The sequence below is a fragment of the Scyliorhinus torazame genome, chromosome 2 (assembly GCF_047496885.1).
Source record: "Scyliorhinus torazame isolate Kashiwa2021f chromosome 2, sScyTor2.1, whole genome shotgun sequence".
Lineage (NCBI taxonomy): Eukaryota > Metazoa > Chordata > Chondrichthyes > Carcharhiniformes > Scyliorhinidae > Scyliorhinus > Scyliorhinus torazame.
In genome coordinates this window covers 78,250,921-78,267,312 of record NC_092708.1, presented here as the reverse complement: position 1 = coordinate 78,267,312, position 16,392 = coordinate 78,250,921, and the positions used below count along the sequence as shown (strand labels likewise).

The following is a 16,392-nucleotide window of genomic DNA, read 5'->3' as shown; positions in this document are numbered from 1 at the left end:
GGGTAAATAATTAATGAGGTCCGGGCCGGAAGCTATGACGTGGTTTCCCACCGGCCTCTACAGCGGAAAATGCTCCCTGTTTCCATTTCCACCTCTGCCATGGTACATAGTCCCAGATGGGAGAATCCTGTCCTATGTGTCTATTCTGTTTCCTACTCTAGCGCATCCCCAGCTGATGGTCAAAACTGTATGGTATACCTGTCAATCTTTTACTGTTAACTTCTCAAATGGAAGGAATATCTGTCTGTGCTGGTTTAGTGAAACCACCTGGGAGTAAGTTGACTGTATAATTAAGATTTCTTGGCAGGGGAAAGTGAGTGGTGGCGCTCTTGGCCTTCCATCTCATTTCCATACCCATTTGTTTCGTGGTCATCTAATTCCAGTGATGGCTGAAAGAACCTTTGTTATCGTTCTTCACGCTTTACTTTTAATTCAAGTGTCGGTCACACTTGACTGTATATGAAGTCTTTTTTCTTAATAGATAAGACATGTAAGGACCTATATTTACTTTCCTGAAAGTACATTAGTTAATTCAAAACATGAAATGCAAAATGAAAAATGAATGAAAATCACTTATTGTCACAAGTAGGCTTCAAATGAAGTTACTGTGAAAAGCCCCTAGTCGCCACATTCCAGCACCTGTTCGGGTACGTTGAGGAAAAATTCACAATGTCCAAATGACCTAACAGCACGTCTTTCGGGTGTTGTGGGAGGAAACCGGAGCACCCGGAGGAAATCGGAGCACCCAGAAGAAACCCACACAGACATGGGGAGAACGTGCAGACTCCACAAAGACAGTGACACAAGCCAGGAATCGAACATGAGAGCCTGGAGCTGTGAAGCAACAGTGCTACCCACTGTACTACCGTGCTGGCCTGAGAATGAGAGGGGACCTGATGGTTTTATGTGAAATACAAAATATTAATCTTCCAGTTTGGTATCTCCCCCATACCTCTCTGTTGATGTGATCAGGTTTGTGTCCAGGAGGGACATAAGCGTGATTAACATATTTAAAAATAAATTTGGGTATAATTATTGGGCCTAACATTGCTACTTCTGCCTCACCGTATCTTCCCACCCAGCCGGCGTGACATCATGCCAGCATACACCACGACTGGTTTTAAAAAACGGAAGCCAGTCGTGATGACCTTGCCGGGGCGCATAGCTCAGTTTCGCCCCTAGGTGGCGAGGGACATGGCCGGGCTGGTGCCCTTCTCTGCTTCCTGTGCAGTGCCAGCTTTGCAATGCCGGGGCAGGCCCCATGGGCGTGAGGGGAGGGGTTTCCCTTTTGAGTGACGGGGGAGTGTGGTGGATGCCTGTGAAGGGGGGAAGTGATGTCTGTGAAGGGGTGGTGATGCCTGTGAAGGGGGAGAGCGATGCCTGTGAAGGAGGAGGACGATGTCTGTGAATGGGGAGGGTGATGCCTGTGAAGGGGGAGGACGATGTCTGTGAATGGGGAGGGTGATGGCTGTGAAGGGGGAGGGCGATGCCTGTGAAGGGGGATGATGGCTGTAAGGGGAAGAGTGCGATACTGCCATGGTGGTGAGGGGGCACAGGAGGGAGAGTACCCCCCAATTCTGCAGTGGTGGTGGGGGGAGGAGGGAGGTGGAGAAGGGGGAGATTGCCCCCTGATACTACCATGGGGGGGGGGGGAGGAGAGTGGGGAGAGAATGCCCCCTGATACTGCTATGGTGGGAGGGGTCATTGTGATACTTGTGGGGCATTATCCATATCTGTCAGGGGTTGGGAGAAGTATATTTTAAATGCATATCAGGGTGCCCTTTAAAGATGGCACCGTGATCTCTGTGGAGCCAGCCTTGCCAGCTCCATAAGGCCTCGTTCTGCCAGAGTGATGGTGCAAACCACGCCTGCTGATTTTCTGTGCACTAGGTGGGAGATTCTGCACATCTGGAGAGAACCTGACACTCTGATAAATTTGGGGCAGCTCGGCCCCAGGCCTTTTATCAGGACAGACTTAACACAAAAGACTGATCAAACTTGGTATAGTCTTCCGGCTCGAGTATCGCTCAAGGCACAGTCTAATATTGTAATAGGGATATCAGAATTCTATGGAAGAGTAAGCAGACGGACTGACTAGTCTTGATCACTTGTAATTCTCTTTGCATAGCTTCGCCGAAAAACATGCATGCCACATGTCAACTGCATTTCAATAATATAAAACCATCTTTGCTAGAATTTCATGCAGGTTGTCAGCCATGATACACCGGGCAGAATCCAAACTGCTTATTACCGGATTTCTGGCAACATTTTCATTGGCACCAGGGGACCACATTATGCAGGGAAATGCAAAACCCACTAAGATCCAATGGCAACATAGATCAGGGGTGAAATTCTCCCCCAACGGCGGGATGCCCGCCGACTGGCGCCAAAGCCGGCGCCAATCAGACGGGCATCGCGCCGGCCCAAAGGTGCGGAAGGCTCCACATCTTTGGGGGCCGAGCCCCAACATTGAGGGGCTAGGCCGACGCCGGAGGGATTTCCGCCCCGCCAACTGGCGGAAATGGCGTTTGTTGCCCCGCCAGCTGGCGCGGAAATGCGGCGCATGCGCGGGAGCGTCAGTGGCCGCTGTCAGTTTCCCAGCGCATGCGCGGGAGCGTCAGCGGCCGCTGTCAGTTTCCCGCGCATGCGCAGTGGGGAGAGTCTCTTCCGCCTCCGCCATGGTGGAGGCCGTGGCGGAGGCGGAAGGGAAAGAGTGCCCCCACGGCACAGGCCCGCCCGCGAATCGGTGGGCCCCGATCGCGGGCCAGGCCACCGTGGGGGCACCCCCCGGGGTCAGATCGCCCCGCGCCCCCCCCCAGGACCCCGAAGCCCACCCACGCCGCCTGGTCCCGCCGGTAAATACCAGGTTTAATTTACGCCGGCGGGACAGGCAATTCCTGGGCGGGACTTCGGCCCATCCGGGCCGGAGAATCCAGTGGGGGGGTCCCGCCAACCGGCGCGGCCGGATTCCCGCCCCCGCCCAATCTCCGGGAGCGGAGACTTCGGCGGGGGCGGGGGCGGGATTCACGGCGGCCAACGGCCATTCTCCGACCCGGCGGGGGGTCGGAGAATGACGCCCAGGCTTTTCAAACATATCTTCTCCAGGAACTAAGGAAGCCTTCAGATTTTCTATTCAACATTCATTAGAAACCAAATACATTTGAACCACAAAAACCATTGCAATTTTCAAAGGTGTTGTTATGTATCTTAGCTCTGTCTGCGTTTCCTGGACTATGTGAAACATTATTTTTTGTCTAGTACACTGGCGGTTGTTTGGTGCTGTTTCCTGCTTTTGCACTGAGCTATAGAAATTCATGAACTTTGCTTAAATTTTTTACCCTTCTATCACCTTCAGACTGTTCACTTCTGGCTCTTCCCTTTCTCGATTTCTCTGTCTCTATTTACAAGAATAGGCTATCAACAAATAATCACTTTCAGACTCTTAAAGATATCTTGACTCCAGTTCCTCCTACTCCATTTCTTAATGGCTCTATTTCATTTTGCTGTTTTTTCCCTCTCTGTCACAATAGTTCCGACGATGGCACCTGTCATATGTCTTCCTTTTTCCTCAGTCGAGGTTTCCCCCACACCATGGTCGACAGGGCTCTCATTCATGTCCGTTTTATTCTCGCAACTCTGCTCTTACTTTATCCCCTCCCCCCTCCCTGAACCACGTTAGACTTCTTCCTGACCTCATCTCACACACCAAGCAACCACAATGATCATTCCCTGACATTTCCCTTATCTCTAGCACAATGCCATCTCCAAAGAGATCTCCCCTCCATTTCTCTTTCAGCAATCCAAAGGTACTGCTTCCTCCGTAACACTCTGGTTTACTTTTTTATCACCCCAATACCTGTTCCCCTTCCCACAGCACCTTCCCATGCAAATGTAAGAGATGCAGAACCTGCCCCTTTTGTTCTTCCCTTCCTTCTATCCAAGGCTCCAAGCATTCTTTTCAGATGAACCACCAATTTATTACACTTCATTCAATTTAGTGTACTGTATTCATTACTCAGGATGGGATTCCTTCTATACACATATAGCACAGTACATATTTTCACAGTAACTTCATGGCAGTGTTAACGTAAGCCTACTTGTGACACTAATAAAGATTATTATTATACTGGGAAACCCGATACAGACTGTATGTCCACTTTGTAGAACACCTTCATTCAGTCTACAAGTGTGACCCTGAGCTAATAATTATCCAGCATTTTCATGCTTAAATTTAATTTTGAGAAGGTAGTCAAGAAGGCATACGGCATGCTTGCCTTCATTGGCCGGGGCATTGAGTATAAGAATTGGCAAGTCATGTTGCAGCTGTATAGAACCTTAGTTAGGCCACACTTGGAGTATAGTGTTCAATTCTGGTCGCCACACTACCAGAAGGATGTGGAGGCTTTAGAGAGGGTGCAGAAGAGATTTACCAGAATGTTGCCTGGTATGGAGGGCATTAGCTATGAGGAGCGGTTGAATAAATTCGGTTTGTTCTCACTGGAACGAAAGAGGTTGAGGGGCGACCTGATAGAGGTCTACAAAATTATGAGGGGCATAGACAGAGTGGATAGTCAAAGGCTTTTCCCCGGGGTAGAGGGGTCAATTACTAGGGGGCATAGGTTTAAGGTGAGAGGGGCAAGGGTAGATATACGAGGCAAGTTTTTTACGCAGAGGGTAGTGGGTGTCTGGAACTCGCTACTGGAGGGGGTGGTGGAAGCAGGGACGATAGTGACATTTAAGGGCATCTTGACAAATACATGAATAGGATGGGAATAGAGGGATACGGACCCAGAAGATTGTCGTTTAGTCGGGCAGCATGGTCGGCACGGGCTTGGAGGGCCGAAGGGCCTGTTCCTGTGCTGTACATTTCTTTGTTCTTTGTTTGAGATTGGAGCACCGTTTTTAAATCCCTATGTTGCTGACATGTTTCGACCCTGCCCTCCAGCTAGCTTTATGATCCTCATTGAAATTGCACAGAGTGCTGTTAAATCAGGCCAGGAAAGGCGTCTATGAAGCCTACGAGTTCTACACAGTATTTCTCACCTGATCCAGCTCTCTGTACAATTTTGGAAAAATTACACCCGCTAACTCTCTTTCTCTCCACGGACGCTACTGAGTATTTCTAACTTTCTAAGATTTTCTAGATTTCCAGTATTTTGCGTTTGTAAATGAAAGTAAAAGGTAAAATCATAGTCCCAGACCATAGGCTGCTTTCCCTTTTGAGAGGCCATGGCAGAGTGGTATTGTCACTGGACTAGTAAACCAGAGACCCAGAGGAATGTTCTGGGGACCCAGGTTTAAATCCCACCACTGCAGGTGGGTCAAATTTGAATTCAATAAAAAATCTGGAATTAAAAGTCTAATGATGACCATGAAACCATTGTCGATTGTTGTAAAAACCCATCTGGTTCACTAATGCCCTTTAGGGAAAGAAATCTGCCATCCTTACCTGGTCTGGCCTACATGTGACTCCAGACCCACACCAATGTGGTTGACTCTTAATTGCCCCCCTCAAGGGTAATTAGGGGTAGGCAATAAATGCTGGCACAGCCTGCGACGCCCACATCCCACAAACAAATAATTTACAAAAAGGTGGAAAGCTGACTAGCGGTGATTTAAGCTGAGGATCATCATATCTCAGATGAGGGGCAACATTGAGAAAGTAGGGCCTTCATGAATAACCTCAGCTGGTACGGGAAAGTAATTAAAGTATTTACCTTCTGACTGGATGATACATCGTGGTTTCCTTCCGTAATCTGGTGTGATGGGTTAAGACAGCTCTAAGCAATCTCTATAGGATGCTTTAAATATACATGGAAGTGAAAATTGATCATCTGCCACAGACCACTTTCCTTTCTGTATCAAAATAAGCAGGTTGTCGCCTTTCATACATGGGCGGGTATCATATGGAATGCAGCACTCATTCCAGTACTGAAAAGACAGGTCCTCTATAGCAGCACATGATTTACAATCAGTACCCTATAAAATAAATTTCACAAGGACCTGATGAGAATATTTACTCTTTTTTGTCACTAGCTTGGTGAGAGAATATTTGAAGACTCTGACCTAATTCACTCGACCTGCTTGTCAAACCCGCAAAACTTGCTGCCTCTACTCGATGCAGATAGCTTAAATATGAGTGAACAAACTCAAAGGGCAAGGTACATTTTCAATGCAAACTCAGTTCACCATTGCTCCTTTAGCACAACGACAATACCCATCGAATATTTCAAAATACGAAAGAAAGCGTCCATTTGTAACCATTTCTCAGAATGAAAAATTACTTTTTTTTTCTTAATCAAGGCAAATACTTCAACATAATCGGATCCCACATGACTAAATTGATTATGCTGCATACAGCAAAAACTCTGATTACATAATTATTCACTGCTCAATGGGTATTTTTAAAAATAGATTTGAGCTACTATTTCTTACCTTAGGATATGGGTATTGCTTTCCTTTTGGGTATAGATTACCAGTAAAGCGTGGAATCGCCATATTTGGTACCAGAGTATCATTTATCATCAGAAATGCCAGTCGTTCTCCATTTGGGGACCACCAATGAGTAACATGGGAATGCATCAGCTCTTCTGCAACCAAAGCATTTTTGTCAAAGTAAGGCAATCAATAAAAGCAATTAACTCACTGAATATAAGAGGGTCTGAAGCAATTGACAGCAAACAGAAGCCTATGATTATTGGAAGGTTTAAATGCAAAATGAAATATTTAATACTCAAACATATTTTATACATTGCTGTTGAGAAAAATAATGAAACAGCATGACCTTACTGTAATTTCTAATTGAATGGTACACACCGCAAGTCAGATTGATTTCCGATGCAGTTTTGCCTCTTGTGCATTATTAAGCAGTATTTATGGAAGTGAATAATTTTGATATAAGGTACTAGTGAACCCAGTTCTCTCACGGTTTTAAAGTACAAGCTGTTACTTTTAAAAAACATGTTCCTGAATTAACATTTAGTTTCACGGTGTGGTAAGACACTGGTACGGGTAATCACTTATTCCTGATGAGTTCCTAATTTCCTAATTTCATTGCATTTATCAACCATTCCCAAGTTCTCTGAGGACATGAACGGTGAACCATAAAGTGCAGGATTCAAGTCACAAAACATAAGAAATAGGAGCAGAGTGGCCCCTTAAGCCTCTCCAGCCATTGAATACAATCATGGCTTATCATCACCCTTACCTTTACTTTCCCACCTTGATTCCAGGACAGTGAGAAGGTGTCCATCTCAACCTTGAATACATTCAACAGTGGAGCATCCACAATCCTCTGGGATAGAGAATTCCAAAGATTCACAGCCCTTTGAGCAAAGAGACTTCTTCACATCCCAGCTGTGAACAGTCAGCCCCTTATCTTGAGATGGTGTCCCTCATTCTAGATTCTCCAGCCAGCGGAAACATTGGCCACGATTTAATGGAAAAAGAACAGAGTCCCATTTTGGGCATGTTTAACAAGGTGTTTCCCGACGCTGCCAGCGGCGAGAATGACCCCGCTATTAAAAAAGGGGACGCTGCTTTTATTCGGGCCTGGGTGAGGAATGCGCTGCTGAGGCCGCACTTCGACTCATTTCTAAGACCATTTTTAAATGACGCCCTGATCTCTTGACCCCTCACTGTGGCCTCCGGACCCCCCACCCCAATGCCCCAACGTACTAATTAGGGAGTTCTCAAGCCATCGCACCCCATCTGATCAGGGCACCACCCCCCCCCCCGAACCTGATCCCCGGCACAGGCAAGATGTCACCCTGGCACATTGCAGTGCCAGCGCCACCTGGGCAACCTGGCATTGCCAGAATGGCACCCATGTGACACTACCAGGGTGCATAGATAGGATTGCCAGATGGCAAGTTCATGGTGCCCAGGTGGCATCGGGGGTGCTGGGGTACTGCCACAACCTGACCATCTGGGGGCCTCCTGGGAGACCCTCCACTTGCCCCCAAAGTGCGTTATGCCTGGTCCACGTTTGTGGAAATTAATGGTAAACAGCACCACATATAGGTCTCCGAGGTGAGGCTTTCGATCCCACGCCTTGGGTAACTCTGACATAGACATGGTGGCCCAATAGTGGGATTTGCGAGGAAATCTGTTGTGATTCCCACCAAGCAAATATTTGCATGGTAAGGAACAGTGTATCGTTTCTGGGCGCCTTTCCTAGCAGCAGCGCAAACCAGAAGTGATTCAACTCTTGTGGGAGAACTTAATCTCCCGAACGGAGAATCCAGCCCATACCTTAGAGTTTTTGTTAATTGGAAGAGTTTGATACATCAATCCAAAACCATGCACTGTTCTGTAATAAAATCTGCTTCCCTTCTGTTCCAATGGCCAAGCTTTGTGCAGCCCCAGAAAAAGCAGAACCTATTCCTCCGGGTGCTCCAGTTTCCTCCTACAGTCCAAAGATGTGCAAGTTAGGTGGCTTGGCCATGTTAAATTGCCCCTTAATGATCAAAAGTTCAGATGGGATTACTGGGTTATGGGATGGGGTGGAGGTGTGGGCCTGGGTAGGGTCCTCTTTCGGAGTGTCAGTGCAGACTCGATGGGCCAAATGGCATCCTTTTACACTGTAGGGATTCTATCACCTCAGAGGACACAGCGGGCGCATTTCACCCCAGAAAAGCACTTGGGCCGTTTCTCCACGTCTAACCCACACTTCTAAAATGTTTCTGCAGTGGAGAGCTGAACTCGCCGGCCAGACTGGCTACTCAGAGATCGGGGCACTCTTTTGAAAGGGTGCCCGATTTCAAAGTAAGCTTGAGAGTCTCCGCCCCCACCCATAGACAATGCGACACCATTACCACTAATGTTGTGAGCAACACCACTAATCCTTGACCCCCGAAGGGCAACATACTCCCCATCAGTAAAATGCAGCGTGAGGCCCCCCACCACCCAAGCACGAGGATGACCCTGCCCCCCACCCTTCCATCCTTGTGGGCATTGGAGTGTGTTCCCTGATCCCCAAGTGAGCATATCCTAATCGGGGTTTTCTGAGGGCTCTCCCACCCTTTGGGCACCTATCAGCCTCTCTCTTTCAGGACCCTTCCCCTTCACCCACCCCCAACCTCCATGATGCCCTTTCATACCCCCCCTTCAGCCCATCCCCCCTTGTCAACCCCCCTTTATGGGCATGGTCCCCTCAGGCCTTGCCTCTTAACACTGCCAATCTGGCAACCAGGACTTCTATGGTGTAAGGGTGCCAGGTTGGCACTGCCAGGATTCAAGGGCCCCGCCCCTGTCCCCTGTCCCTGTGGGCCTGACGTGGAGATCCGAGACTCACAGAGTGGCTATCACACTTGCTAAATGTGGCCTCAAAGCGGTTGCGCATATTTCAATGAGCCTAATAGCTCAATTAAATATGATTATCCGGATCACGCCCAGCGAAGACGTGATCCAGATTGCACTGGGCGCCGGGGGTCGGGTGACTCGCATGTGTTTCGGCGCCCGGCATGGAGCCCATATTGAGCCTCTCCCATGGTGCTTCTGGTGCAACTGGATCGGTGCCGGTCAGAATGCAATGGGAAAATCACACCCTGTACCCTCAATCAAATTGTATACAGTAACAGAATTGGTATACTTATTCCAGGGGAAACTGATTTGATTTTGTGGAGGGAACAATAATTGGACAAAGAATGTGAGGATGAGCAAAGGAATGGTAGCAGTGGAGCAGAAGGGAATTTCTGACATGCTTCCTCCAGCCATTAGATAATAATAATAATCTTTATTCTTGTCACAAGTAGGCTTACATTAACACTGCAATGAAGTTACTGTGAACAGCCGCTAGTCACCACATTCCAGCGCCTGTTCGGGTACACTGAGGGAGAATTTATAATGTCCAAATCAACTAACAACCCATCTTTCGGGACATGCGGGAGGAAACCGGAGCACCCGGAGGAAACCCACACAGACACGGGGAGAACGTACAGACAGTGACCCAAACTGGGAATCGAACCCAGGGTCCTGGGCATCAAGCGACAACATAGAAAATGTTAATGCTTTTTGAGAGTTGTCTATTTGTTGATTTATTTAACAGAATCAGAAGTACTCCATAAGATAAGATACACTCTATGGAGAAGCCCTCGAGGTTTACCTCTGCAGTTGTATGTTTTTGACCCGTCCTGAGAAGCATCGGTTATGGATGCAAGCCTCTTTAAACATGGACAAATTCTAATGGATTCTATAGATTTGCATCCTTGAAACCATGGCTATCTATTTCAGATGCAGGAAGGCTTGTCTCTACACACTCCTTCAGAAGTCTTTCCAATTCTGAATTCCCAAAAGGAATATCTTTCCTCCAAACTAAGGTTATTGAAATAAAACTGAAACTCCCTCTGGTAATGTGAGATGAAAGAGGAAGAAACTAAAGCAGCAGAAAACAAATCCTGCTGCAAGACTGCCAAAGAAAACAATTCAACCAACTAAATGGTTTGTGAGCAATTTAAGTAGCTAAAGTTAAACAGTTGAAAATCTGTAAAATTTACTGTGAAATCGGAGGCAAATCTAGTTTTCACTTCCGTAGATAAAAACAGGCAAAATGGGTGTAAGTAATTTTTGAACTTTGTCAGTTCATGCTGGGTCACCACAGGGTGTCCATAGTGGCAGCAGCATGGACCGCAAGACAATATTCAATTGGAGTCAATCTGCTGCTGAGCAACTTCCCAAATTAATGCATGGTCTATCCTCAGCATTGTAAAATTTTCTCTGATAGTTTAATTCACAATACTACTGATGCACGATCAATTGCACAAAGACTAAGGTTGGGTACAACTGTGGCTTTATTGCAGTCAGATGCGTGGCCTCCTGCTGCAGCTGGCGAAATGGCAGCTGAATGGAGGACAAGCATATTTATACTCCTCCTACTGGGCGGAGCGAGCCGTCAGGGGCTACCGGCGAACCTGTAGTACAGGTCCTACCTTACATCACCTAATACAGGTGTACAGTGGTTCACCACATTCACCCCCTGTTAGAAATGAGTCCGGCGGGGTGGTGTGGAACTATATACAGTGTTGAACATTATTTACAGTGTCGTAGAAACAACATGAAGAGAGAGAGAAAATAAATTGTCCGTTTTGAAGATCCAGTTAAAGGTTCAATCTGTCTGGAGGCTTGATGTTCCACTGGGAGCGGTGTAACGGTGGTGGCGACGGCTGTGATGACGGTGCTGGCCTGCTGTTAGATGACTCCAGGAGCGTGCAGAAATCTTCGTCGTCCTCTTGCGTGGGCAGGAGAAGGAGGGATGGGCCTGGTAGGGACAATGATGGAAGCGCCGGGGAAGGGGAGGATGGCGCCGGGGCGGGGGAGTGTATTCGGTTGGAACCTGACGGTGCCAGGTCCCTGAGGGAGACAGTATCTTGGCAGCCATCGGGGTACGTAACGTAGGCATACTGGGGGTTGGCGTGGAGCAAGAGTATCCTATCCACCAATGGGTCCACCTTGTGGAGTCGGATGTGCCGACGGAGCAGGTCCGGTCCTGGAGCTGCGAGCCTACTTCCTGGGGAAGGTAAAAAGACGTTCATGGGTTGTGTTATTCGTAGAGGTGCACAGTAGTGACCGGATGGAGTGCAGTGCATCAGGGAGGACCTCCTGCCAGCGAGAGGCTGGAAGGTTCCTGGACCGTAGGGCCAGCTGGACGGCCCTCCATACCATCCCATTCTCCCTTTCTACCTGCCCGTTTCCCTGGGGGTTGTAGCTGGTCGTTCTGCTGGAGGCGATTCCCCTGCTGAGCAGGAACTGACGCAACTCATCACTCATGATTGAGGATCTCCTGTCACTGTGGATGTAGGCGAGGAAACCGAACACAGCAAAGATTGTGTTGAGGGACTTGATGACGGTGGCGGACGTCATATCCGGGCATGGGATGGCGAAGGGGAACCTGGAGTACTCATCGACCACACTGAGAATATACGTGCTATGGTCGGTGGAGGGGAGGGGCCCTTTGAAATCTACGCTGAGGCGTTCAAAGGGGCGGGAAGCCTTCACCAGGTCGCGCACGGTCCGGCCGGTAGAAGTGCGGCTTGCATTGCACAGACCTGGCAGTCCCTAGTGACTGTCCATACTTCCTCGACGGAGTAGGGCAGGTTGAGAGCCTTGATGAGATGGTACAGTCGTGTGACCCTCCGGGTGACAAAGGCTGTCGTGTAGAGCCCGGAGTTGGTCTACTTGTGTGCTGGCACATATACCTCGGGAGAGGGCGTCTGGGGGCTCGTTGAGCTTGCCGCGGTGATACAAAATCTTGTAATTATAGGTGGAGAGCTTGATTCTCCACAGCAAGATTTTATCATTTTTGATCTTGCCCCGCTGCATGTTGTTGAACATGAAGGCTACCGACCATTGGTCTGTGAGGAGAGTGAATCTCCTGCCAGCCAGATAATACATCCAATGCCGCACAGCTTCAACGATAGCCTGGGCCTCTTTTTCGATGGATGCGTGCCGAATTTCAGTGGCATGAAGGGTGCGGGAAAAGAACGCCACGGGTCTGCCTGCCTGATTGAGGGTGGCAGCAAGGGCGACATCTGATACTTGAAAGGGCAGTGTCTCATCTACTGCGTGCATCCCTGCCTTGGCTATATCAGCTCTGATACGGGTGAAGGCCTGTTGTGCCTCGGCCGTGAGGAGGAACTGGGTGGACTGTATGAGTGGGCGGGTCTTGTCCGCATAGTTTGGGATCCACTGAGCGTAGTACGAAAAGAACCCCAGGCAGCGTTTGAGGGCCTTGGGGCAGTGGGGGAGGGGAAGCTCCATGAGGGGGCACATGCGGTCGGGATCAGGCCCCAGAACTCCATTCTGGACCACATTGCCGAGGATGGCTAAGCGGGCCATGCTGAACACACATTTCTCTTTGTTATAAGTAAGATTGAGGAGTGTGGCGGTGCGGAGAAATTTAGCGAGGTTGGCATCGTGGTCCTGCTGATCATGGCCGCAGATGGTGACATTGTCTAGGTACTGGAACGTGGCCCGCAAACCGTACTGGTCGACCATTCGGTCCATTTCCCTTTGGAAGACCGAGACCCCATTAGTGACGCCAAATGGTAGAGACGACCATCCGCCTCGAAGGCAGTGTATGGGCGGTCGGATTTACGGATGGGGAGCTGGTGGTAGGCGGATTTTAGGTAAATCGTTGAGAAGACCCGGTACTGCGCAATCTGATTAACCATATCAGATATGCGTGGGAGTGGGTACGCGTCGAGCTGCGTGTACCGATTGATGGTCTGGCTATAGTTCACGACCATTCGGTGTTTCTCCCCAGTTTTAACGACTACCACTTGGGCTCTCCAGGTGCTGTTGCTGGCCTGGATGACACCCTCCCGAAGCAGCCGCTGGACCTCGGACCTGATGAAGGTCTTGTCCTGGGTGCTGTACCGTCTGCTCCTGGTGGCGACGGGCTTGCAATCTGAAGTAAGATTGGTAAAGAGGGAGGGGGGGGTCGACCTTTGGGGTCGTGAGGCCGCACACAGTGAGGAGTGGAAGGGGCCCGCCGAATTTGAGGGTGAGGCTCTGGAGATTGCACTGAAACTTCAGGCCTAGCAATAGTGCAGCGCAGAGATTAGGAAGGATGTAGAGGCGAAAGCCGCTGAACTCTACACCCTCGGATCGGGACAGAGTGGGACCTGGAGGCCAGGGAGATCCGTTGATTGGCAGGGTGGACCGCGAGGGAGCTGCGCCTTACCGTAGCCGGGTGTATGAAGCTTTCGGTGCTCCCGGAGTCCAGCAGGCAAGAGGTCACGTTGCCGTTGATTTTCACCGTTGTCAAAGCGGTGGCCAGGTTGTGTGGACGAGACTAGTCCAGCGTCATCGAGGCGAACTGCGGGTGATCGTCACTGGTTTCAGACGAAGAGCGTTGGGGGCCCAGGTCGTGGAAGGTCGTTGGCGTCCATGCCCGTGGGGAAGGCAAGATGGCGGCGGCTGGAGATCCTGCGGGGACAAAATGGCAGCGCCCATGGGGCGCACGTTGCGGGGGCGGGACAAAATGGTGGCGCTATTGGGCCGCACGTAGGTGGAGCAGGACAAGATGGCGGCACCCATGGGCCGCACGTGGAATGAGGGGGAGAGGATGGCGGCGCCCACTGGCCACGCGTGGCCCCGGCAGGTGAAGATGGCGGCGCCCACTGGCCGCGCGTGGTCCGTGGGGGTGAAGAGAGCGGCGCCCATTGTGCGTTTGGCAGGGGGGAGGGGACGATAGCGGCGACTGCGTGGGCCTGGCACACTGCGGTGAAGTGGCCCTTTTTGCCGCAAGCCTTGCAAATGGCGGTGCGGGCCGGGCAGCGTTGGCGAGGGTGCTTCTGCTGACCGCAGAAATAGCATCGGGGACCCCCGGGATGCGCGGTTTTGCATGTGGCACAGGCGTATTGGCTAGGCAGGGCCCCAGCTGAGGCGGTCGTTTGCGGGGTCCAGGAGGGATAGTAGGGGTGGGCCACGTGGCTGGAGGGGTAGGCCTGAACATGGTGACCGTCATGGAGAGCGCTAATTTTTTTGTCTCCGCTAGATCGAGTGTGGCCCCTTCCAGCAATCGTTGTCGGATGAGGTCCGACCCATTCCCGTTACGAAAGCATCGCGCATGTGGAGATTAGAATGTTCGGCGGCCGTAATGGCCTAACAGTCAGAGTCCCGGACGAGTGAGATTAGGGCCCGTCAGAAGTCTTTGCTGGGCTCACCAGGGAGTTGAGAGCGAGTGGCGAGTACGTGCCTGGCGAAGAGTGTGCTCGCTTTCTGCACGTAGTACTCTTTGAGGAGTGCCATGGCTTCCGCGTAAGTCGGGGAGTCCTGGATCAGCGGGAACACACTTGAGCTCAACCTGGAATACAGGACCTGTATCTTCTGAGCCTCCGTCGGTGGGGTGGTCGCTGAGTTAAAGTAGGCCTCGAAGCAAGCTAGCCAGTGATTAAAGTCTTTTCTGGCGTCGGATGAATGTGGATCCAGCTGCATGCGATCTGGTTTGATATGGATGTCCATCCTGTAGAAAATCTGACTGCAATAAATTGATGCACGATCAATTGCACAAAGACTAAGGTTGGGTACAACTGTGGCTTTATTGCAGTCATATGCGTGGCCTCCTGCTGCAGCTGGCGAAATGGCAGCTGAATGGAGGACACGCATATTTATACTCCTCCGACTGGGCGGAGCCAGCCAGCAGGGGCTACCGGTGAACTTGTAGTACAGGTCTTACCTTACATCCCCTAATACAGGTGTACAGTGGTTCACCACAACTACCCTGAAATTAAGTTTATATATTTTACAAAAGAACACGCTTTATATTAATTCTGATGGATACAGTTATGTGGTGCTTTCATATGAATGCGTTGAAGCAAAAACAGCAACATGACATAGGGATCAACTCTTGATCTGACTCCTGAGCATAATAGAACTGTTGGTTTGAAAGCTCACTTCCAGGAATTTGGACCAAGCCCGTTATAACTCTAGACCATTGTGTGACGATCGGAAGATTTTAGGAAACTGGATTATGAATGTAGTGGGCAATGTAAGGATTAAAAGCCTGCAGAGATCTTCGGTGCGATTCAACTAATTGGGAGAAAAGTTCCATAGCGAACCCGTTTAGCCCCGTGTTTCCCGGCGCTCGCAACTCGCATTGTCTAAGGGGCTCAGTGGGGAACACACGTCTGAGGCCGCACATAGCCCCGTTAGTACACTGGGGAGTTCCGCTCACTGTAACCCCCAGTGTAGCGAGAGATTGGAGCGCCATTTTTAAATGACGTCCCAATCTCCGAGGCCCCTGGAGCGACCCCTGCTGTCCCCCCAGGCCGAACGCATTACAGGACACTCCCCCACACCCATGCAAAGCACGCCCAGCCCAATCGCACACATGCAAAACATGCCAGCTTGGCAGTGCCAACCTGGCACCCTGGCTGTGTCCATGCCAGCTGGTAGTGCACCTTGGCACTCCGTTAGTACTGCCAGGTGCCCAGGTGGCACCAGCAGCACCAGGGCACACCCCGCCCAAAGGGCATGCAGCCTCTGATCCCTTGGGAGATCCCCCAGAAATGCCATTCTGTCTGGTCCTCCTTTGTGGAGACTGTGGTGTTGGGTGCTCTGAGGTACAGACGAACCAACACGGTTGCGATTGGTAGACGCAGTTTTATTCCAACTAGTTATTTACACATCTGACTTGGTACTCAGCACGTGGTGACTGTGTGAGTGTCTTGTTAATGAGGTCCTGGCCTTGTCCTGTCTCCAGATGGACTGACTTGGAGGTGTTGTGTTTCTTGTCTTATACTGTGTCTGCTCTTGTCTCTGATTGGCTGTCGTGTTATGCGTGCTAATTGGTCTGTTGGTCTGACTATCATGATGTGTGTGTTGTGATGTGTGTTTCAATATCATGACATCCCCCCTTTTTTACAAGATTATGTGCCTACGTGGTTATAA

General features: G+C 50.0%; 1 protein-coding gene across 1 annotated transcript in view; it reads right to left on the bottom strand.

Annotated features, from left to right (window-relative positions):
• LOC140388578 (inactive dipeptidyl peptidase 10-like) overlaps positions 1 to 16,392 on the bottom strand; it is a 1,987,526-nt gene that overhangs the window by 205,920 nt on the left and 1,765,214 nt on the right. The window contains exon 9 of the mRNA XM_072473003.1: positions 6,436 to 6,590. Within this exon, the coding sequence (XP_072329104.1) occupies positions 6,436 to 6,590 (155 nt within the window). The remainder of the gene's footprint in view (positions 1 to 6,435; positions 6,591 to 16,392) is intronic.